General features: G+C 47.4%; 2 protein-coding genes across 2 annotated transcripts in view; one reads left to right on the top strand and one right to left on the bottom strand.

Moving 5' to 3' along the window:
* Positions 1-2722: 2722 nt before the first annotated feature.
* Positions 2723-21086, top strand: CHPF (chondroitin polymerizing factor). The gene is made up of 4 exons (XM_035126671.3): positions 2723-3637; positions 12177-12741; positions 13342-13524; positions 18809-21086. Exons 1-4 carry the CDS (start codon positions 3333-3335, stop codon positions 20072-20074), a joined length of 2319 nt encoding a protein of 772 aa, XP_034982562.1. The 5' UTR covers positions 2723-3332; the 3' UTR covers positions 20075-21086.
* ASIC4 (acid sensing ion channel subunit family member 4) overlaps positions 9670-22351 on the bottom strand; it is a 262965-nt gene continuing 250283 nt past the window's right edge. The window contains exon 11 of the mRNA XM_088653044.1: positions 9670-9859. Coding sequence (XP_088509170.1) covers positions 9780-9859 — 80 coding nt within the window. The 3' untranslated portion in view covers positions 9670-9779. The remainder of the gene's footprint in view (positions 9860-22351) is intronic.

Below are 22351 nucleotides of genomic sequence, written 5' to 3'. Positions count from 1 at the left end.
CATTGAAGGGCTCCATCATGGGATTACCAGGATTTATTTTAGGGGGGCAGGCTTTTTGTTGGGGTGGGAGAACCAGGTTATCTGCCATGCAATTGGTCAGTTAAGTATTTTTATTTATTTACTTGATTTAGGGGGGCAGCTGCCCCCCCCACATGGGCTCCATTGCCCTAGTGCAACAAATCCACTTAAAAAAAGAATTAAGACTTTGCAGTTTGGAAGGTGACATGGAAATGCACTGAAGAGAGGGTAATGGCTAACAAGAAGGCGAATAAAAACTCTACAAGCAAATCAGGACAAATGCTAAATAAACAGGTTGTCTGGAGGAGCCCACAGTATGTGAACTGGCTTCCCCAACATGTATAAGGTCTAATCTATACATACACCAGAATATGGTAGTAAAGACCTGTTGTGATATGATGTAAACAAAGCCAGCCCTAAGATTAGGCAAACTAAGGTGAACAGCTGGGGCTGGGCAGGGGGCAACAATGGCAGCTCCCTGGCTGTTCCTCTCAGGTCTCCCATCTATTCCCCTTTGTTGGATGACAGATGCTTCAGTACTACCCCTCCTGTCCTCTCTAAACTGGCTTAGATACAGCAGAGGACCTAATCCCTAGTTGTTGAAGTAAGATTCTGCTGCCAGGCTTGCATGCTTCCGTATGGGCAGCGGGCACCATTTTGCCTTTCACCTATTGGGCTGACCCTGAAATGACTGCATTTGAATCCTGCCCCGTATACAAATAAACTCCTGTCTGTAGAGTGTAACTAGTAGGCTAGTAGGCCTGATCACCTCATCTGTCTTCTGAGAAATCTCTATGTGGGACAAGAAGCTAGTTAGAACTGGATATGGAACAACTGATTGGTTCAAAATTGGGAAAGGAGTACGACAAGGCTGTATATTGTCTCCCTGCTTATTTAACTTATATGCAGAATTCATCATGCGAAAGGCTGGACTGGATGAATCCCAAACCGGAATTAAGATTGCCAGAAGAAATATCAACAACCTCAGATATGCAGATGACACAACCTTGATGGCAGAAAGTGAGGAGGAATTAAAGAACCTTTTAATGAGGGTGAAAGAGGAGAATGCAAAATATGGTCTGAAGCTCAACATAAAAAAAACCTAAGGTCATGGCCACTGGTCCCAGCACCTCCTGGCAAATAGAAGGGGAAGAAATGGAGGCAGTGAGAGATTTTACTTTCTTGGGTTCCATGATTACTGCAGATGGTGACAGCAGTCACTAAATTAAGAGGCCTGCTTCTTGGGAGAAAAGCAATGACAAACCTAGACAGCATCTTAAAAAGCAGAGACATCACCTTGCTGACAAAGGTCCATATAGTTCAAGCTATGGTTTTCCTAGTAGTGATGTATGGAAGTGAGAGCTGGACCATAAAGAAGGCTGATCGCCAAAGAATTGATGCTTTTGTGTTTTTTTAAAATGATTTTTATTGGTTTTATATACACATCAACATGAATTGATGCTTTTGAATTATGGTGCTGGAGGAGATTCTTGAGAGTCCCATGGACTTCAAGAAGATCAAACCTATCCATTCTTAAGGAAATCAGCCCCGAGTGCTCACTGGAAGGACAGATCCTGAAGCTGAGGCTCCAATACTTTGGCCACCTCATGAGAAGAGAAGACTCCCTGGAAAAGACCCTGATGTTGGGAAAGATTGAGGGCACAAGGGGACGACATGGTTGGAGAGTGTTCTCGAAGCCACCAACATGAGTCTGACCAAACTGCGGGAGGCAGTGCAAGACAGGAGTGCCTGGCGTGCTCTGGTCCATGGGGTCACGAAGAGTCGGACACGACTAAACAACAACAGTAGGCTGCAACCCTGTAACTAGCACAAAAGGTGCCTCCCTGCTCCACTAGTTTTCTGCTTGCATGGGGACAGGGCCTTATTTTGTTTGCTATGCAGTGCTATTTTGCACCCGCGAAAATGGATAATGTATTGTGGGGAAAAATGAAAAACACAAAACTTGAAACTGTTATTTATTTTAAATTGCAATAATAATATGTTTCATTATTTTTTCTCAAATGTTTTGCCACACAAATCATTTTGAACGATCTTGTGAAGAGTGATGTTAAATTTTAAGTCTCTTAAAAGTTTCAGTCTCAGGCACATCAAAATCCCACTCCTTTGCAAATTTTGCCACCAAATCTTTCAGGTCAAGTGATGCTTGGGCATGCTCAGTTGATATGGTTGCCAAGCCAACAAGTCTCTTTTGCAAACACTGTTGAGCGTATGCAAGTTTTTGTAAGTTTGAGCTTTGAGAAAATATTGTTAGAAATTCACAAGATATAACAAAAAGTAAACTACACAAAACTGCACGCCTCCGAGGTCTGGGAGCCCCGCGAGGCCTCCACCTCTAGTAGCAGCCGGAAGTGCAGCAACCCATTCAGGACTTTGCCACTTATTCTGCTGCAAGCATAAATCCAGCTTTGCACCGCAGGCGACACTTTCCGCTGCTCGCTTCTTCTCTCCAGCTTTGAGAACGGGTTGCGCTCCAGTTCCCTCCCTGCAGCAGCATCACAAGCTGCAGCAGCGGAAGTTTGCCTGGCTCACGCGGGACAGCTGGGCTCGCGGACCCCCCGCCCGCTCTCGCCGCACCTTCTTTCAATCAACGGTTCAGAAAACCTAAGGCGGGCTTTGACGAGCGCGCATCTTCGGGCGGGCATTGGCTGGGGGTGCGGCCGGCCCAGTGACGTCGAGCGGAGGGGGCGGGGATTGCGCGGGGGTGACACGTCGGACGGCGCCGGCGGCGGATCTCCTGCGAGACAACCCAGGAGCGGCGCCTCCTCTGCCCACCGCCCCTCGCTCCTTCCGCCCTTCTGCTCCCCACCGTGCTCCCTCGCGGGTCGGGATGGGGCGGCTCTAGACCAATAAGACTCCGGATCCCGCAAGTGTTCCAGAATTTGGCCGCCCCGCCCCCTCCGTTGCTTGGCAGCGGCGGCCCCTCCCCCTTTCCAGGACCCGAAGCCGGGACCCGGTTCGCTCCCCCCCGCTTGCTCCGGCGCCTCGTCGGAGCGGCCCTTCCTGGCAGGAGCCACCGACCCCCATGACCCCTGGGGCTGCCGGAGAGGCCCCCTGGTGAGGCCCCCTGGTGACCTTCGTGGGGAAGAGCCCCCGGGCTCCTTAGCCTCAGGACTCCCCACAGCTTCCCCCTTCTCCTCAGGAGATTTAAAGGCACGCCCTTGAGCCCCCTCCCCTGTTTGGCCACCGAGGCGCCCCTCCCGGTGTCCCCTTCAACTCGAGACAGCCCCCCCCACTCCGCCACGCTGCCCTGCTTGTGCCCAGGTGCCCCACCCTCTCCCCAGCGCACTGGCGCCATGCGCTTCTCCCTGGTGCTGTCCCTCCTGCGCCCTGTGGGGCCTGTGGTGGTCGGGGTGTCCCTGGGCTTCACCCTCAGCCTGCTCAGCGTCACCTGGGTGGAGGAGCCCTGCGGCCCCAGCCAAGGCAGCCTCCGAGATGGGGGCATGGAGCAGCAGCAGCACCAAGGCGGGCAGGGGAACGCCGCCCGCAAGCCCAACTCAGTCCCTGCTGGAATGGGCACGGAGCCTGAGCAGAGCTGGGAGCCCCGCGTCCTGCCCTACAAGCCTCCCAACCCGGGCAAGGCTGCCAAGAAAACTATCAGGTATTGGGGGGGGGGGTAGGAAATGGGGTGGCTTGGGGGAGCAAAGGGTGCGTATGGAAAAGGGAGCAGGAAAATGGGCTTTGGCCCAAATGTAATCTCAAGGTAATCTGGGCAGTGTTTTGGTTCCTGTGGACTTTAGAGGCTCACAGGTAGGTGTAATTTGCGCCCTCTGTTATACTGCGTGGGTCGTGTGAAGGGAATATGCCACATGTGACCCATTAGTGCAGGCATCCCCAAACTGCGGCCCTCCAGATGTTTTGGCCTACAACTCCCATGATCCCTAGCCAACAGGACCAGTGGTCGGGGAAGATGGGAATTGTAGTCCAAAACACCTGGAGGGCCGAAGTTTGAGGGTGCCTGCATTAGTGGTTCCATGTAGCTGCTGGCCTGTAGACATAAATACTTGTATGTCAGCAATCCTTTCATAATGCTGAATGAAACCAGTATAACGTTCGATCAATATAGTGTTCACCCTCACAGCAGCCCTGTGGAAGTAGATGACTGGGGACTTGTGACTGGCCCAAGGCCACACAGTTAAACCCTGATATAGGTGGGACTTTAATCCATGCCTCCGATGTGCAACACCTATATGCCTATCCAGATGTGGTAAGTGCATCCATAGTGGGCCAATGTTCAGAACAAACGTGCAGATTCATGGGCTGTTTTCCTGTGGTGGTTCCAGTCAGAGATTGGTTAAGGGTCTTCACGGCTCTGTGGGCTGGGGGAGAGCTTTGTTGTTGGCATTCACCTCAAGTGACATAGAGGTGTGCCTCCATGGGTGAAGTCGAACCACTGTGTTGGCATCACTGAAGTGACCTCCCAGGGGCACAAGCCTGGGCAGTATGTATGGGAGGTCCTGGGCTGTCCAGACTGATGTGGTCCAAGGAAGCAGAGCAATATGTTTGGCACCAACTTGGCTTCAGGAGTTGCTGGAAGGAGGCATACAAGATGCCAAGCAACCTAAGTGTTTATTCCTTTGCCTTTTCTTCTCCTGAAGATATTCTGCAAGGCTTTTTGAGAAGACCTGGCCCTGGATGAAAAAGCTATGGAGGGCCATGGTCCAATAGAGCCAATCCCTGATCGTGGGCATGGAGTGCTATGGTTCTCTGAGCCCCCTTCTTTCTGCCTCCTTCATTCAGACTGCTGCCCTCCTTTTTTATGACATCCCACAGGAAAGCTTGGGGCTGTGTTCTTCCTATTCAGGAAGTCTTTCGGTACAAATAGTTTCCTCTGAAAGGAAATGGCCTTGAGCAGTGCTTTTTTCAGGGGGTATGCAAGGGTACACAGTACCGGCACCTCTTTTTTTTGTTGTTAAAAAGTGTGGCACTTACTGTAACTACTTCATGGTGAGTGCCAGCACCTATTTTTCTAGAAAAAAAGCACTGGGCTTGAGTAAAGAAAAGCAATGATGGTTATTGCTGTTCCAGAGGTAGCTGAATGAGGGCTTAATCAAACAACAGGGTATATCTTGGGCTTCTGCAGAACCTTTCAACACAGTTGTTTCTCCTTCCTTAATAAATGTAATATTTTTATATTTTTATAGCACTTTAGATGTTCAAAATATTTCATTTATTTTATCTGTCTGTAATCCTTACTATAACCTTTTAAGCGAAGTCAGTATTATTATCCCCCAGATTTGGCAGGTGGGCAGAGAATGAGATAAATGAAGTACTGTACCTAAGGCTACCTAGCGCAGGAGATTTCACATATACTACCCCAGGACCTGCTTGAAGTGGCTGAAAATTACTGAGGCCCACCAGTCAAAAAATAGTGGTGCATTATTATTTTTATTACATTTGTATACCACCATTCCCTCCAAGGAGCTCGGTGTGGGGTGCATTATTATTTTCCTCCCCATTTTACTCTCACAACAACTCTGTGAGATAGGTTAGGCTGAGAGACAGTGACGGGCTCAGTATCACACACTGAGCTTCATGGCTGAGTGGAGATTCAAACTCTGGTCTCCTAGCTTCCAGACCAGCACCCTAACCATTACACCACACTGGCTCTCCGAGTATAGGCACAAAATGGTGGCAGATAGGCATAATTTGGCATTACAGGTAGTTGCCAATTATTGATATCATATCTAACCTATCTTTGGAAATTGCATTCTTTGCAGAATTTTCTTTGTGATACGGAGTTTGATATTTCAGCTTTCCTCAAGCGAAGTACAGACATTTGCTCTGGAGGTATTATGGCAGTCCCCCCATTTAAGGAAGAATTTGTTGATCCAGAGACAAAGTGGAGAAAGCTTTTTCTTTTATATTTCCCCCTTCTCAGGCTTCCTGCCCATCTCCAGTAATTTCTTCATCCATTCTCCTTCCATACTCAACTTACTCCCCTGCCCCCCCAACCAGTTTCTTTCCTACCTCCTCTATTGTCTTTTTACATTCACTTCTTCCTCCTTAAACTTTCATCTCATATAACCTTCCTTTCTTTATCCAGTTTGTTCGTTTATTATTTTCTATTACCACTGATAAAAAATATTAATCTTTTATCTCATTTCCCTTTATCACCTCCCCTGTCCCTTTTCCTTCAGAGGAAGAACTTCCTTTCCTCCAACTCTTCCTGAACTTCTCTCTTGCCTTGTCACCATTACTCATCTTGCAAAAGGAGTTGCTTGTGCTGATAGTGGTCCAACTGAAAGGCTATGGCATGGTTAGGGGGCTGGACAGGCAAATGAGGAGGCACTAAGCAGTCTGTGGTTCTGAGGCTCGCCTGAAAGTGTCCCAAGGCCTATTTTCAAAAAGTAATGACCTAAGTTCATTGTAGAGGTAAGATTCAAACCAAGGATTCATAGTTCATTCTCTTAGCTGTTATACTACAGATCTCTGTACAGCTTATTGCGTGAATTTGGCACTTTCGTTTATGAAAGTCCTCCTGTTCTTGGGGTATTGCATTTATATGTCTACCACCTTGAATTCCATGGAATAAAGGTGGGATCTGGACTTTTCTAGTTCTCCAAAAGACACTATTTTTTTCACTGGGAAAGTGCATTTCCCTTCACCATCTACCACATGTTGCACTGACTAATGAATTTTCTCTGTGTGTTTCTCAAAAAACAATGTGTAAAATATATTGGAGACTCTGCACTCTCCTGTAATTGTAAAAGAAAGGAGTACTTGCATTTGTGGGAGGAAAATAAGATCTGTGGCCCTTGTGTGGGTTAATTAATAAAAGAACCAGCTGGATGCCTGGATTCAAAACACGGGACTTTGCACACACTCCATCGGAGGAGAACCTCCAGCAAAATTTAAAACAGTCGTAGAGTTAAGCTGCAGTATAGCATGGGAATATAGGTTGTTAGACCCCTTTTCATATCCTGTTTAATCTGCTTACAGCACTTGCCCCTCTCTCTACCACTCTGTCAATGAGCAAACCACACTCGTTTAAAAGCTTTACTGTACTAACAAAACCTAAATGTCAGATTCATGCATTATTCCATGCAGCAGCAAGGAGAACACAGGTAGAATACTCTTGAGTAGAAAATACAGATAATTAGCTTCAAACACCCAGTCTGAGCAAGTTCAGACATGCCCTTCCTGGTAGATTACATGGCACAAATATAGTGTGAGGAAAGGAAAGGAAAGAAGCTTCACTTCCTCACCAAAGGTGAGGGGGTGTGCTCTAGCTGAGGTTAGCAATAGAACTGTAGTCTTAACATCTTCATGCATTACCGTGTTTTTCCGTGTATAAGACTAGATGTTTTAACCAAAAAAATAGGTTTAAAATTGGGCCTCATCTTATACACGGGTAGTGCTGAGGGGTGTTTTCTTAATTTGGAGTCCCCCAAAATGGGGGGGGTCTTATACATGGGGGCATCTTATACACAGAAAAATACGGTAATTAGCCCTATGTTTCTAGTTTTGTTTGACTGCAATTTCCCACGGCATGAATATTTTGGGGCAACAGAATTATAGAAAGACTGTTCATCTCTGCCTGCTTTTAGCAATGCCTTGCAATTTGAAGATTTTTTTAAAAAAAACCCTTTTTATACTTCAAATCCCACTTTTCTAGCACAGAAGTGCTTATTTCCTTTAAAAAAAAGTGACCTCCTTTCTTGCAGCAATGTCCATTATTTATGGACTGCACAGTGCTCCATCTAGGAATATCCCACAAAGGCAAAAAATGGTTTCTACCCTATCTATTATTATTTTGCAGCCCAAATAAGCTGAGAGCATGGTGGCGTCTTCTAAGTGCTCTACCATATGCTCAGATCCTGATTTACAATGCCCACACAAACTTAATTTGCAGTTGTGTAGAAAAGGTAGTTTTGTTTTTGTGTTCTCCAAAGTCTATGGCTTTCTGAGTGGGCGATTCTTCCAAACAAGTTATTTCCAGGAAAGGGCTGGGTGCTATGCTTCAGAAAACTCCTGTAGCTCCCTTTGTCCATGCGTGTGAATAGTCAACACATATTGATAGGTCAGCATGCATTCAAATATTTCCTATAAGGGTCCTCATTGATGGTGGGCCACTTGAATATTTGTATCGGTACAAATCTATTTAATCCAGAATGACAAAAATAGTGTGGATGGTATAAAAGCCCCAAAATGTGATCGGGTAAGTTGACCTTTAGGTATGTCCATAAATGATTTGCCATTGTTTGGCATGTTGATTGTTTGAGTCCTGCACACCATATAAGGCAGGGGTCAGCAAACTTTTTCAGCAGGGGGCCGGTCCACTGTCGCTCAGACCTTGTGGGGAGCCGGACTATATTTTGAAAAAAAAAACCGAACAAATTCCTATGCCCCACAAATAACCCAGAGATGCATTTTAAATAAAAGGAAACATTCTACTCATGTAAAAACATGCTGATTGCCGGACTGTCCGCGGGCCGGATTTAGAAGGTGATTGGGCCGCATCTGGCCCCTGGGCCTTAGTTTGGGGGCCCCTGATATAAGGTTTTCCTTCTCCCTGGGTGGAATGTTCCCTTAGTCCAAATTGCTGACCAGGGAAGTATTAGCTTTCTGTGTTTACCGGAGATGATACAGGATATCATTGCATAGCTTTGTACTATTGTGGATCCTTCTTTCCACATTTCCAGTTTATTCCAAAATATGCAGCCAGCAGTGCTGGCAGCTGAAGTCTGGGCACACACCCTGGTTGCACTTTAATACTTAGTTAATTTTGTCCTTGTAACTTGCTGCTCACCAAGTGTTAGTAATGGTTGACCCTAGCAGAACATATGAGTGGAGTGGCAAAGGACATGGCACTGCTGTGTGTCTGCTAGAAGTCACATCACACACCAAGCTACTCAAGTTTTTGATACTGAGAAAATGTATCACTTTCCATTTTACAGCAATACAGACATAAAAAACCCCAAAATAACACCAAATCAACTCCCCACCCCCAGTCCATGGAATAGTGGGCTTCTAACAACTTTTAGCACCCTTTAACAAACTACTGTGCAGTTTGTTGCCCTAGAGGTGCTCATCAGGGGACAAAATAAGAATTAGCTGACTGACTGTCATTGGCTCTGGCCCTGGCTCTGTTGGTCTCCTTGCTTGCCATCCTACCAGTGGGCATCAACCACCACCGCTTGGTTGTGACAAGGGGAATGAGAGCTAGGATGATAACGCCATGATGGGGCTGTATACATACTGGCCTTTAAGGAAAAACATGTGCAGACTCATGTTTTGATAGCTTGACTCTCTCCCCTTGGCCTCGCAGGTCCAAGGATGACATGGGTGGGTGTTCATTTATGTGCTCATCATCTTGTGGCAGATTTTTCTGCTCCTCTCTTTGGTTCAAGGAGGATGTGCTGGTGAGTGCAGAAGGAGGTGAAAGAAAAGCAAGAGGGGCAGCTCCCTAATGCTTGGTAGTGATCTGTGAATAATAATTATTTGTTACACTTCTTTGATGTCTTTCTCAACTTGCAAGATTATAACAAATCCACGCAATTTAAAACAAAACAAGCACAGCACTCTGTGCAGTATTATTATTTAATAACAGCTGAAATGAAGGAGGAGGCTAATGGTTTAAGTATGTGGGTTCAGGGTCAGGAGAATAGGTTTTTAAGGGAGCATGGCAGTTTCCCCCCCTTAGATGATGGGCTTTTTACCACTTATCTCTTGGTTCAGCTGCTGGAGCCTCTTCTTGTCACTCCTTGCCTTATCTGAATTTGCTTCTGGGAAGATTGAGGTCATTCTGCATGGTCTGTGATCAGCCGTGTCCAATTCCGGGAACATCCTTCCTGCAGCTTTCCATGAGCATCATTGAGTTCTGCAGCACACAAAATGGAGTGTAGAAAGTATCCCTCAGAAAGAGGTCCATTCCACCCACCCACCTCTGATGCTCCAGGTGCAAAGAACCGCAGCCTCTGCAGCCTGTATAGTCTTGTAGTGGCCCCATTAACTGTGTAACCCGGTAGGATACAGGCCCAGTTCTGGAAAACAGAGGCATGCAGATATTTCCATGTGGGCAGGGAACACTTTCTCCCTTTGGGTCTGGAGTGCTGAGAGCCCAAAGGCACAGGCATAGTGAGCTTTAACAATGACAAAGAACCACATTCTAAAGTTTCTGGCCTGCCTTAGACTATCAGAGCCTAGCTTAATGAGCCAGGATACACAGGCTTTGTGCTCTCAAATGCAGCCATTTTTCTCTTCATTTCTCCCTTTGTGCAAGTGCAGAATCAAGCCAGAAAGCTGCAGTTAACCATGCCTTCCCAGGATTTGCATACTGGGAAATGTGTTTAAGGGCTTCCAAACAAGACAAGATTTAGAGCTCTACTTTAAATCATGGTGGACTCACTGTAGCTTCCTAGTTTGTTTCGCTGCTTGCATGAAAGGGAGAAGCAATGTGGGCACTCAGAGGGTGTGTGCAGTTGCACAAACCTCATACCTAACCTGGCTTACTTAAGGGTAGGAATTGATCATGCATAACTGGCCACTGTTTCCCCAGAGATGGGAATGAGGGGGGTGTGTGTGTATGTGTGTGTGTCTGTGCATGCATTTGTGTGTTTCCAGGAAAGGGAACCAGGAGACTGCTGCTCCTATAGTCACACATTCTGTTTGCTGCTTGCCCAGTTCATTGCTTTTTTTAGTTAAGAGTGTCATTTATTCTGACAATTTATAGTGACACCTGCTCCCCACTCTCCATGTGTGCATGTGTGTGTCTGTGTTTACTGCAGGTTACTGGTGGTTAGTACTGCCTGCTGGCAGTCCAGAAGACTGTTTTGCCTCCCACCATCCCTCCTTTTTGGGGAATTGTCCTGTTCCTTACAAGGTTTAACTATGTCAAGCCTTTATCTTCAGCATCTCTGTGCCGGATCTTCTGTGTTTGCTTTCTCTCCCACCACCACTCCTTCCTTGCCTGCCTCTCTCTGCAGTGTGCGTTGGCCCCTCTATATCTCACCTTCCCAGCCTTGGGAGCATTGCTTGTCTAAGTGAGCCCCATGAGCACCTCTCATCCCTGTTCCCCATCCCCTTCCCAGTCATGATGCGGGGGGTGGCGACAAACTCTGCTTTGTTTCTCCCCCTTTGATCCCTGGCACCAGGATTAGCTCTCTCTTCCTTTCTCCTGCGTGCCCTCAACTCAAAAACGGGTGAGATCAATGCTAGGGGTTGGGGGCCCAGGGACGAGGGACTGAATGAGCTGTGTTGTCCCCAGGAGTGAGTGAGTGAGAGTGGGTGGGGTGGGCAGGAAACGGAGGGGCTGAATGAGCCCACTGTGTGAGTGGAATGGGGGTGGGTGGGTAGGGAGGAAGGAAGGAATGGTTTCCTGCTGCATTTGAATAATTAAAACCTGAAACTTATTGTAAGAGACAGGCCACCTGCATCCTAACACCAACTGTAATGTCACAGGGAGCAAGATACCCGGCTCCCCATTTTCTTAATGCAGCCCCGACCTAACCGGGAGATGTCAGAGTCTTTCCGCCCCCTCCAGATTCACAATTGGCAGTAGTCAAATTATGGTGGGAAGCTGAATTCCCTAGGCGGTTGGATTCTAGTCTTGACACCCTTCCCTTCTCTTCACACTCTTGAGCCTTACACTATTGCTCCTCCTTCTTCAGTTGGGGGTTATGATTAGCTCCTCAGGGGGCCGTCTAGCGTGTTATAGTCCCATGTGGCTGTGGTGTGTGTGTGTGTGTGTGAATATTGGAACCTCATGGGCCATTCCTACCCCTTTGTAATTTTCATTCCTGGCTAAGTGAAGGCTTATGTCATGAGGCCCAGTCATGCAACACTTGCATTCTCACATTTGCACACACAGCAGCTGCATGGGATTGCACCACAAGGAAGCAGCTCCTGCACCAGTGCTGGCATGTGCGAGTGGGGCAAGCGCTGTGGTCATTTTATGGGGAAAGTGGGGCTTGAGGAGTCATGACTGTTTGCTGCTTGCAGCGCAAAGCCTTTTCTCAGCAGAGCCCGTTCTTCAAATGCTCCAGAAGGTGTTTGCAAATATGCTCAGGAACGCAGGGCTGAGATGATGCTTCCTCAGTCGGCAGGGGATGTTGGTGGTGGAGAATTGGAGGCTCCTCTTCCCCTCCTTCACTGCCTCACCTTCTCTCTTTCTGTCTGCCCTTTCCATTCCCCCAAAGGACCCGGTACATCAGCACGGAGCTGGGCATGCGCCAGCGCCTCTTTGTGGGAGTGCTGACCTCGAAGAACACCTTGCACTCCCTTGCAGTGGCGGTGAACCGCACCTTGGGACACCGGCTGGAGCGATTGGTCTACTTCACGGGCACCCGGGGGCGCAAGGTCCCTCACGGCATGACAGTGGTGACGCACGGCGATGAGAGGCCCATCTGGAACATGTACCAGACTGTCAAGTATGTGCTAGACCATTACGTGGCTGACTTCGACTGGGTTTTCCTGGTGCAGGATGACACCTACACCGAGGCCCATCGTGTGAACCGCTTGGCCTCTCACCTCAGCATTGACACTCTGCTCTACATGGGCCGGCCAGAGGAGTTCATTGGTGGGGACACACAAGGGCGCTACTGCTATGGCGGCTTCGGCTACCTGCTTTCCCGGGCCCTTCTTCTGCGGTTGCAGCCTCACCTGGAAAGCTGCCGGAACGACATCCTAAGTGCCCATCCTGATGAGTGGCTGGGACGCTGCATCATCGACTACACTGGGGTAGATTGTGTGGCAGAGCGTGAGGTAAGGAGGGCCAGCTGCACAGTAATGTCCCTCCCCTATGTTCATTTATTTTACTTATTTTGTATATACTACTGAATCATTTTTAAAAAACCTCTAAGCGGTTTACGTACAATATCTGCAAATGTTATTGGTACAAGTAAAAAGTTAAAAACAAGTTGGCCTAGTAAAATAAGCAGGTAACAATTTAAAAATTTCACTACCTGTTGATATACAGGCCAACTTTACACATCTGGGTTAATGTACCTAAACGAAAAGGGTTTTGGCAGGTGCCAAAAAAATATATGGCGGAGGCACCTGCCTAATATGAAGGGGCAGGGAGTTGCAGTGTAGGTGCTACTATGCTAAGGGACTGATATCCTTGCAAATGTGGAATGAACATGATCATGTGTTTCAAAGATTAGGGGGAGGAACCAAACACTCAATATTACAGGATGAATTCTTGATCCCAGTTGAAAGCTGAGCTTCCTCTTCAGACATGCTTTTGTTTCCTTACAACTGGAGGGAAATACCGGCTGGTTGTATGTCATGGTTATATGTACTAACATGGATGGCCTGGATTTCTCCATCAGATGTGCTTCTCTTGTTCCTTCTCCCCACCAGGGCCTGCATTACCAGTATTTTGAACTTGGAAAGAACGCTGACCCTGAGAGAGAGAGCGACCCGCGATTCAACACGGCCTTCACTGTTCACCCTGTGCTGGACCCTGTCCAGATGTACCGGCTGCACAGACATTTTGCGCGTGTGGAACTGGAGCACACATACCAGGAAATCCAGCAGCTGCAGGTAAGGCGGGGAGGATATTGGATCTGGGTCTGTAACTGGCTGAGCGGAGTGGGGGACTCTGTTTCCATTGTGGCACTATATTTGCTTACCAGCTAGAGCAGTGGTTCCCAACAGGTGGTCCGGGGACCCCCAGGGGTCCGCGAGCTATGCCAGAGGGGTCCTCAAGATCCTATTAGAATAAAAAATATATTAAATATATTTCGTATGATAACAGATTTTTTGTTTTGGCCGCTTCCTGCATGAGCAGGATTAGATAAGAATTAGATAAAGGCAGTAGTTCTGCTGTATGCCGCAAGGACTACAAGAAACTTGGAGATAAGGCAATGAAAAAGATCCTTCCATTTGCAACCACATATCGGTGTGAGCAAGCATTTTCTTCCATGTGTTTCATGAAAAACAAATACTGTATAGGAATCGGCTCGACATGCGGTCGGATTTCAGAGTGAAAGTTTCAAGTTTGGAACCTAATATTTCAGAAATAATGGACTCAAAGGACAGATTTAACTCATCTCATTAAGAACTGAAAATTAAAACTAACTGTATACTGATGGAGTACTCTGTTGTAACTGTAAAAAAAACGTATAAATATAAAATATAAAAAGACTCTTAATTTGGCTCTCACTTTTTAATTTTAGGATTAGAATTAATGGGGGTCCTTGTCACAATAGCGGCTCGATGAGGGGTCCTCGAGAAAATTTTGTTGGGAACCCCTGAGCTAGAGGAAAGTCAGCCATGTTTTGTTTATTTTTACATTTATGTCGCACCTTTTCCTTCAAGGAGCTCAAGATTGTCGTATCCTCCTCTTCCCAATCCCAATTCCATCCTTACAACAACCCTGTGAGGTAGGTTAGGTTGAGGGACTTTGACTGGCAAAAGATCACTAAGTGAGCTTCATGGCTGAGTCAGGATTTGAAACTTGGTCTCCCAGGCCCTAATCCAACACTGACCACTGCACCACACTGGCTTTCTCCAGTGTAGCTCAGCTGTAGAAAGTAACTGAGCCCATTTCACTTCTTCTTTTTCCTTTTTTCCTTTTTGAAGTATTTTTTATTAAAGATTTCACATCTGATGTATTCTAGGGCGGAGATGGGGGACCTGGGGCGCTCTGGATTTTGTTAGACACTCCAGTCGTTGGGGATGTTTAAATCTGAAGATAGACCTTTCCTTTCCCCCCCAAGGATTTGGGCTTAACTGTGGCAACCCTCACGTTGGCAGTTTCTGAAATCTCCATATTTGGCAGCACATGCTGAGCTCTGACCCCTGGCTGTAGCTTCACCACTGGAAATTGGCTGGGGAGGGGGCAGGGCTGAATTTGAAGTGGTGATGGTGTGTGTGTGTGTGCGTGTGCTGGCTTGCTTCCATGCACACTTAACCTTTTCCCCACCCACTGCTTCTCTCATTCCAAACCCATTTCCTCCAGCTGCAGTTCCAACCCCTCAATTCGCTGAGCTATTAACTACCACTTTTTACTGGGAAAATAAAGAGTGCACTAGTGAAACTGAAAAATATATAGAATTTTTGGTTAATAGGTTTTTTTTAAATATACACACACACACACACACACACACACACACACACACACACACACATTGGTACCTCGGTTTACAAACTTAATCTGTTCTGGAAGTCCGTTCTTAAACCAAAACCGTTCTTGAACTGAGGCACGCTTTCCCTAATGAGGCCTCCTGCCGCCAGTGCCCTTTCACCATTCGGCTTCCGTTCTTAGACCAAGCTAAAGTTCGCAAACCAGGACACTACTTCTGGTTTTGCGGAGTTCGTAAGCTGAATCGTTCGTAAGCAGGGCTGCTCTTAAACCGAGGTACCACTGTATATGCATTCCAGATAACCTCAAGCTAAATCTTAGTGTGCATTGTTGCAGTGGGTTTCCTTCAATGAAGGTCTTAACCCAAGTCCTAAGTTTGGAGGTTTAGGCAGCAAGCTTGCATGTTTGTTCAGCCAAGAAGGGCAATTCCTAGATTCCAAAGTGAAGGTTTGCCTTTGGGGAAAGGCCAGACCAGTCCAGACAGCTGTCTGCTTCTTAATCTCATTGCTGAGCACAGCACTGGCTACCACGATGGACCTTGACTCATAGGCTGCAACTCTGCGTGCTATAAGCCGGGAACTGGGTGGCATTATTGATGCCTTCATAGGTTCCGCTATTAGCTTTTTGGTTCATGTAATAAAATTGGCAGAATATCGAGATGTATGAAAACATACTTGAAAAATTGTAAAATATGGGACTGAAAATGTATACAGGTGCTCAGGAGCTACATTAAATTACATTGATTGCTATTGCACATTGGATTTTCCTTTTCTTTGTGCTGCTGTAAATTAATATTTGAGTCTATTGCCTTAGGTTATAATAAGTTTTAAAGTGATTTATTTATATAGTGCCCCTACCAGTTGGCACTTGGGGACTATGGCATGAAAGTAATATGCAGTAATGTGTGTAATAAAAAATGAAAATCCATTTTAAAATAACTTTTTTTAAAAAAGAGAGAAAGGGGAGGAAAGAAAAAGCATATATTTTGGTGGTGGGGAAATGACATGACGGTCAATTCTCCCCCATGGATCCTGGAGGACTTGATGACAAAAACAGCAAATGTAATTGGGGGCTTTTTTTAAGGGGAAGAGGGAATAATGCAGAGAGAGCATGCCGTGCTTGGAGGGGAAGAGAGTGTGGAGCCCCTGAAGGGCAAAGAGCTCTCCCTGGAGAGGAAGCAAATGTAAAGTGTTTTGCTCATTTGCCCACCAGCATAAGGTGTCGTGTTTTTTTTAGCAGCAGGTGGTGTCTGAGTACAGATAAACAATAGAGAGAGAGATTAATTAGGGTAATTATGATTTGACCAGGCGAACTATATTTAATCCATTGCAATCTGCTATGAATTAATGGAACTTTTCATGAATAATGGCAGTATATTAAACTGGACACAAAAATAAATAAATAAAGGGCAATGAAACCTTTTCCATAACCAAATGAAAACATTTTAAAGGGTGGTAAAATTGTAATTATATGTTTTTAAAATTCACTTGCTTCCTTTGCGAAACCATCTCCTGATTGTTATAGACTGGGACCTAAACTGAGGGGAGCTGCCTTTTCCACCTAATTTAGACTCTGATCGTCATCTAGCAGTGGGGAGAGCTGGGCTGAAGGCTCTCGCAGACTCGGGGGTGATGCGGTTACCAGCCACTTTAGGGGCTTTGTGATGTCTGTTCCGATTTTAATTAATTAATTAAACTTCGTTTTTCTACCTCTCGTCTTCAGAAGAGAGCGCAACATAAAAGAAATGCATTCAATAATTAAAGTATCTAAAAATGGCAGCACTGAAACAGTATATTCAAACAATGTGATAACAGGACTGTTGAATCCCAGAGTTAATTTATGGTCCAAGAGCCTAGACCAGGCACGTCCGAAGTCCGTTTTGGGGGCCTAATCTGGCCCCTCGTGGCAGTTTCTTTATTGGGGTCAAATCCTTCAAAAAACTCACCAAGTTCAATCCTAAAGAAAGCTCAACAACTTTGGGGGGGGGGGGAATCCCAAAAGAAGCTCAACAACTTCAACCCTAAATAAAGCTCAACAACTTTGGGATATAATCATAAAAAAGCTCAGCAACTTCAATCCTAAAAAAAGCCCTCACGCATGTTCACTTCATCAAATCGGGCCCTTTTTGAAAAAAGTTTGGGCACCCCTGGCCTAGACTAACAGGTCAACCCAAAAGTTTAAGAAAGTACAATGTATCTTGGAAGCCAAACAATTCGGAACCTTAACGCCAAAAACCCGGAAGTAATTGCTTCAGTTTTCAAATGCGCCTCGGGAGCCGAACGGTTCCGAATGGTAACCTGAGGTACTATTTCTGGGTTAGTGCAGAGCTACCACTGTATTTTCAAGAACTGAGGTTCCACTGTAACACAATACAGCAGACACATTGGGCAAGGCAGACCCAACACTTTATTTCCTGACTGAAAGCCAGAAGTAAAATTGGAAATAGTTTATGGAGAATTTTCTAAAGGGATCAATATATAAACCGAAAGAGTGTGTTAATTTAATTAATGTGGCCTAATTTAATGCAATAAATGTTGAAGAATGGGATTCAGTATTCGGGTGTGGTGAGATATACAGGCGCATGTGAGGAGACTGGCATAAATACAGGCTGCTTTGAACCACGTGGCCCATCTTTCACCACAATACTGTTTTATTTTTTACTTCATGGGGCAAAACAGTGCAGGTAAGCTAGCCCCAGAGCTGGGCTCATAGCATGGGACCACACTGCCACCAGGTGGCTGGATGGTATAACTTGGCACACCCTGCTGGTTGCTGATCCTGCTCTTGTTTAATGCGCTACTCTTTGGATTGGCCAGAAGTTCATCTGGGCTCATATGGAGAGGTGTCTGGTACCCCAATGCAGTTTGTCACAGGCTCGCCACTTCTTGTGGTCTAGCTGGCAGTGCCCCAGTGAGAGCCAGTGTGGTGTAGTGGTTAAGAGCGGTAGACTCATAATCTGGTGAACTAGGTTTGCGTCTCTGCTTCTCCACATGCAGCTGCTGGGTGACCTTGGGCTAGTCACACTTCTCTGAAGTCTCTCAGGCCCACTCACCTCACAGAGTGTTTGTTGTGGGGGAGGAAAGGAAAGGAGAATGTTAACCACTTAGGGTAGTGATAAAGCAGGATATCAAATCCAAACTCTTCTGCTGCTGCTCCGGGGTAGCTATGCTGGAGGGGTGGTCAAACTTAATGGTCATCAAGCACGTAATGGATGCTTTGTCTATTTGGGGAGCATTGGAGGGGTGCAAGTACTTAGCTTTTTGAAGTGTTCATGGACGCCTAGTCATGTATTCCAGTCAGGCATCGTAAAGAGACGGGCCTGACCTGACTGTAGTGCAGGGATGGAGAAGCTGTGGTTCTCTAGATGTGGTTCGACTCCAGTTCCCATGAGCCACAGCCACTGTGGCCAGTGCTCAGGGATGTTGGGAACTGGAGTCAGTTGCATCTGGAGAACCACATATCCTCTGAATGAAGATTTACCTGGAAGGTAGAGGGGTGTGTGCAAAAGAGAGAGAGAGAGAGAGAGAGAGAGAGAGAGAGAGAGAGAGAGAAAGGAAGGGAGGGAAAGAAAGGAAGGGAGGGAAAGAAAGAAGGGCTAATATCCAAGTAAATATGGAAAGTTTGCCTTAAGTGTGTTTGTGTGTTTCTGTGTGTGCCTCTTAATTCATTTGGAACTGCTGGGAGTTCTGAAAAACTAAATTCTGAGCCTACATTGACTCTGCCTGCACCCTCTCCTTGCAGCTCGAGATCCAGAACACCAGCAGCCTGTCTGCAGATGGCGACCTGAGTGCCACCTGGCCCATTGGCATCGCTCCCCCTTTCCAGCCCAAAACCCGCTTTGAGGTGCTTCGCTGGGATTACTTCACAGAAGAGGCGGCTTTCTCTTGTGTGGATGGAGCTCCCAAGTGCGAGCTGCATGGCGCAGACACAGCTGACGTGGCCGATGTGGTGGCTGCAGCAGTGGAAGAGCTGAACCGCCGGTACCAGCCGGTGCTGCACGTCCGGAAGCAGCAGCTGCTGAATGGCTACCGCCGCTTTGACCCGACCCGGGGCATGGAGTACACCCTGGACCTGCAGCTGGAAGTGGTGACGCAGAAGGGGCACAGCCGGTCGCTGGCCAAGCGGGTGCACCTGCTACGCCCTCTCAGCGAGGTGGAGATCATCCCGATGCCCTACGTGACAGAGGCCAGCCGGGTCAACGTCATCCTGCCCCTGACAGCCCCGGAGCGAGACTATGCTGCGCGCTTCCTGGAGGTCTATGCTGCGGCCGCCTTTGAGAATGCAGAGAACGCCGTGCTGACCTTCCTCTTCATCTACGACCCCTTTGAGGCTCAGCAAGTGGCCCAGAATGACGTCTTCCGGGCGGTGAAGGCGCGCATTGCGGAGTACGAGCGGCGCTATGCGCAGGTGAAGATCCCCTGGATCAGTGTCAAGACGGATGCTCCCTCCCAGATCAAGGTGATGGACATCATTTCCAAGAAGCACCCCGTGGACACCCTCTTCTTCGTGGCTGGTGTGGGCACCGAGGTCACGGCCGAGTTCCTCAACCGCTGCCGCATGAACACCATCAACAGCTGGCAGGTCTTCTTCCCCATCCACTTCCAGGGCTACAACCCCACCATCGCCTTCCACAACCAGCCCCCGCCTCTGTCCGGCCTGGACCTGGTGCGGGATGCCGGCCACTTTGACCGCGATGCCTTCAGCGAAGCCTGCTTCTACAATGCTGACTACATGGCGGCACGCACACGCATGGCGACCGACGCCCAGGACAACGAGGACATCCTGGAGACGCTGGACATCTACGACCTGTTTGTCAAGTACTCCAACCTGCACGTCTTCCGGGCGGTCGAGCCGGCCCTCCTGCAGCGCTACAGGCCACACGGCTGCAACCCGCGCCTGAGCGAGGAGCAGTACCACCGCTGTGTGCAGAGCAGCCTGGAGGGCCTGGGCTCCCGGGCACAGCTGGCCATGGTGCTCTTTGAACAGGAGCAGGGCAACAGCACATGAGCACAGGGCCGGGGCCAGCCTGCCACCTCCCCTCTCCCCCTGCGCGTCTTCCCTGTAGCGGCAGAGGACGGCGGCCCAGGATGGCTCAGGCTGGGCCACAAGGGAGCGGTTCTGCTTGGCTGTCCAAGTTGCCTTGTGGACCAAAAGCGGGCATTGGCGGGTGGTCAGGATCCAGTCCCACTTTTGCCTTGCTCTGCTCCCCTCATGTAGGCCCAGATCCTCCCCCCGGGCTGCAGGATTAACAGCTACAAGGGCAGGCAGGGCCTGCTGTGGGACTTCTGCCTCGAAAATCTGGCTGCCGCCTTGGTGGCACCAGGGCTTTTAGAAGAGGCTTCTGTGTGAGGGGTGGGCTAAAGCCAAGGAGGCTAGCTTGGGGTTTCTGGATTCTGGGGCAATAGAGGCAGGAAGGAAAGAAACTGCCCCCTCAGGAGCACTGCTTGGTCCCGTTGCTGCAGTTTGGATGTTAACTTAATGGACACTCCAGGTGTAGGTGCAGGATAATCTTCTGTGGGTGGGAGGGGCAGAGGGATTCTGGTTGGTTATTTTTTTCTCTTTGTCTGGTGTTGCTCCTTTTGGAAACGGTGACTCGGGCTGCTTTAGCCTCAGATTAGGAGTGGTAGGGGCAAGAGGGTGGCACAGACCTGGTAAGTGCTTTCAGTGGGAGAGTCAAGCAGCCCCCTGATGCCAGGCTGGCTCTGGCACGGTGGGGGTGAACAGTATTTCTGGGGCTGCCTGCCCTCTCTTTTGCCACCTGCTGGGCTGAAGGTACGTAGATTTTGCCCATCTTGCTGCCATGTGTGGTTGGCCCAGAACTGTTCAGCAGAGCAGGTTGCGCCGAACAGCCTGGCGCTGGGACCAGGGCAAGGGCCAGAAAGCGTGCAGGTGTGTGTGTGCACGTGTGCGAAGGAGTTGGAGCTTGGCTCTCCAGTGGGTTTATATTTAACTTGGGTTTGGGGCGGGTTGGCGACTAAAATGTTGTTTTGCATTTTAATAAACTGGAGCGAAGCATAAAGTGTTTGGTTATGATTTTTCTGTTCTACGCTGCATGCATGCATGCCTGGTTTGTATGATGGAGAGAGATTGTGGAATCGATAAGAAGTTAATTTATGTATTGGAACTTGTGATTCCCTGGAGACGAAAAGAAAGCAGTGATGTGTATTTCAAGGAATGTGGTACAAGTAGTTAGGTAGCTGTGTCCACACTAGGGTGCTAATGTGCATGTGTGTTTTCCTCCACACACGAGTGCTTTCAATTTTATGCCTCCAAAACCTGTCTGTTTCCCATTCATGCTAGTGGATGATGTTTGAAGGGATATAGTAGCACTATGTGTTGTTGTTCTTCCATTTGCACAATGAGTGCACCCTACACACCATAAGTTCCAGGAGCCAGAGATCTTTTGTGGGCATGCACCTTGGTATGTTTACCTGTGTGCATGCACCTTAAAACAAGTTGTTGTTTTTTTTTAAAAAAATACTAGCTATCTATGAGACTTGCATAAAAAAGCTGCAAAAAAATAATACATCAGCAACTCTGATATCTGTTGTGGGTGTGGAGACAAAGATTGTTTACTTGTGCATGCACACCTTTTTTTAGAAACAGTATTTTTGAAATACAGTTTTTCTGATATGCCAATTTGTACAAAAGACCGGTCTTCCTTCCTTCCTTCCTTCCTTCCTTCCTTCCTTCCTTCCTTCCTTCCTTCATTCATTCATTCCTTCCTTTTTTGGAAGCCAAGCATTCCTTCCCTTTTCCTTTCCTGCTTCCTGTACTTGCAATGGCAAATTTTGTTTTATTTATTTATTTATTTTTGGCAAGAGTACTTCTGCACTGTGAACATGCCTTCAGCACCAACTGGTGGGAAAAGTGCACCCTTTCCTTTTGGTTGATAGAAAAAAATGGAAGTAGGGGTGTGGGAGCAGCACCCATAAAATTGTCCCCATACATGTAATGGACAGGAAGTGGTGTTCAAGAAAAGTGTAAAAAGCCAGCCACTTAAAACGGCATAACATTTAAACACCATAGATAATCATAACATTAAAATTCTCACTTCTGTGCATGCTCAAAAGCCAGCCCAGATAAAAAAGTGGGTCAGATTCTGGCCAGTTTTCTCTAACCATGAATGGTGAGTGTTGGCATATACGTCATGTAAAGAAATGATGCAGAGACCCCTTAACAGAGTGATCCTTTTAACCCTGAGAGCAAACAGATCCTTACTTTTTGTGAGTGTTTTCTGTGGTGGCCGATGTTTGTGAACACCTAAGCAGTCAGTGTTCTGTT

This window comes from Zootoca vivipara, chromosome 1, assembly GCF_965207765.1.
Source record: "Zootoca vivipara chromosome 1, rZooViv2.hap1.1, whole genome shotgun sequence".
Taxonomy (NCBI): Eukaryota; Metazoa; Chordata; class Lepidosauria; order Squamata; family Lacertidae; genus Zootoca; species Zootoca vivipara.
The sequence above is the reverse complement of the archived record's forward strand: the minus strand, read 5'-3'. Positions and strand labels throughout refer to the sequence as shown.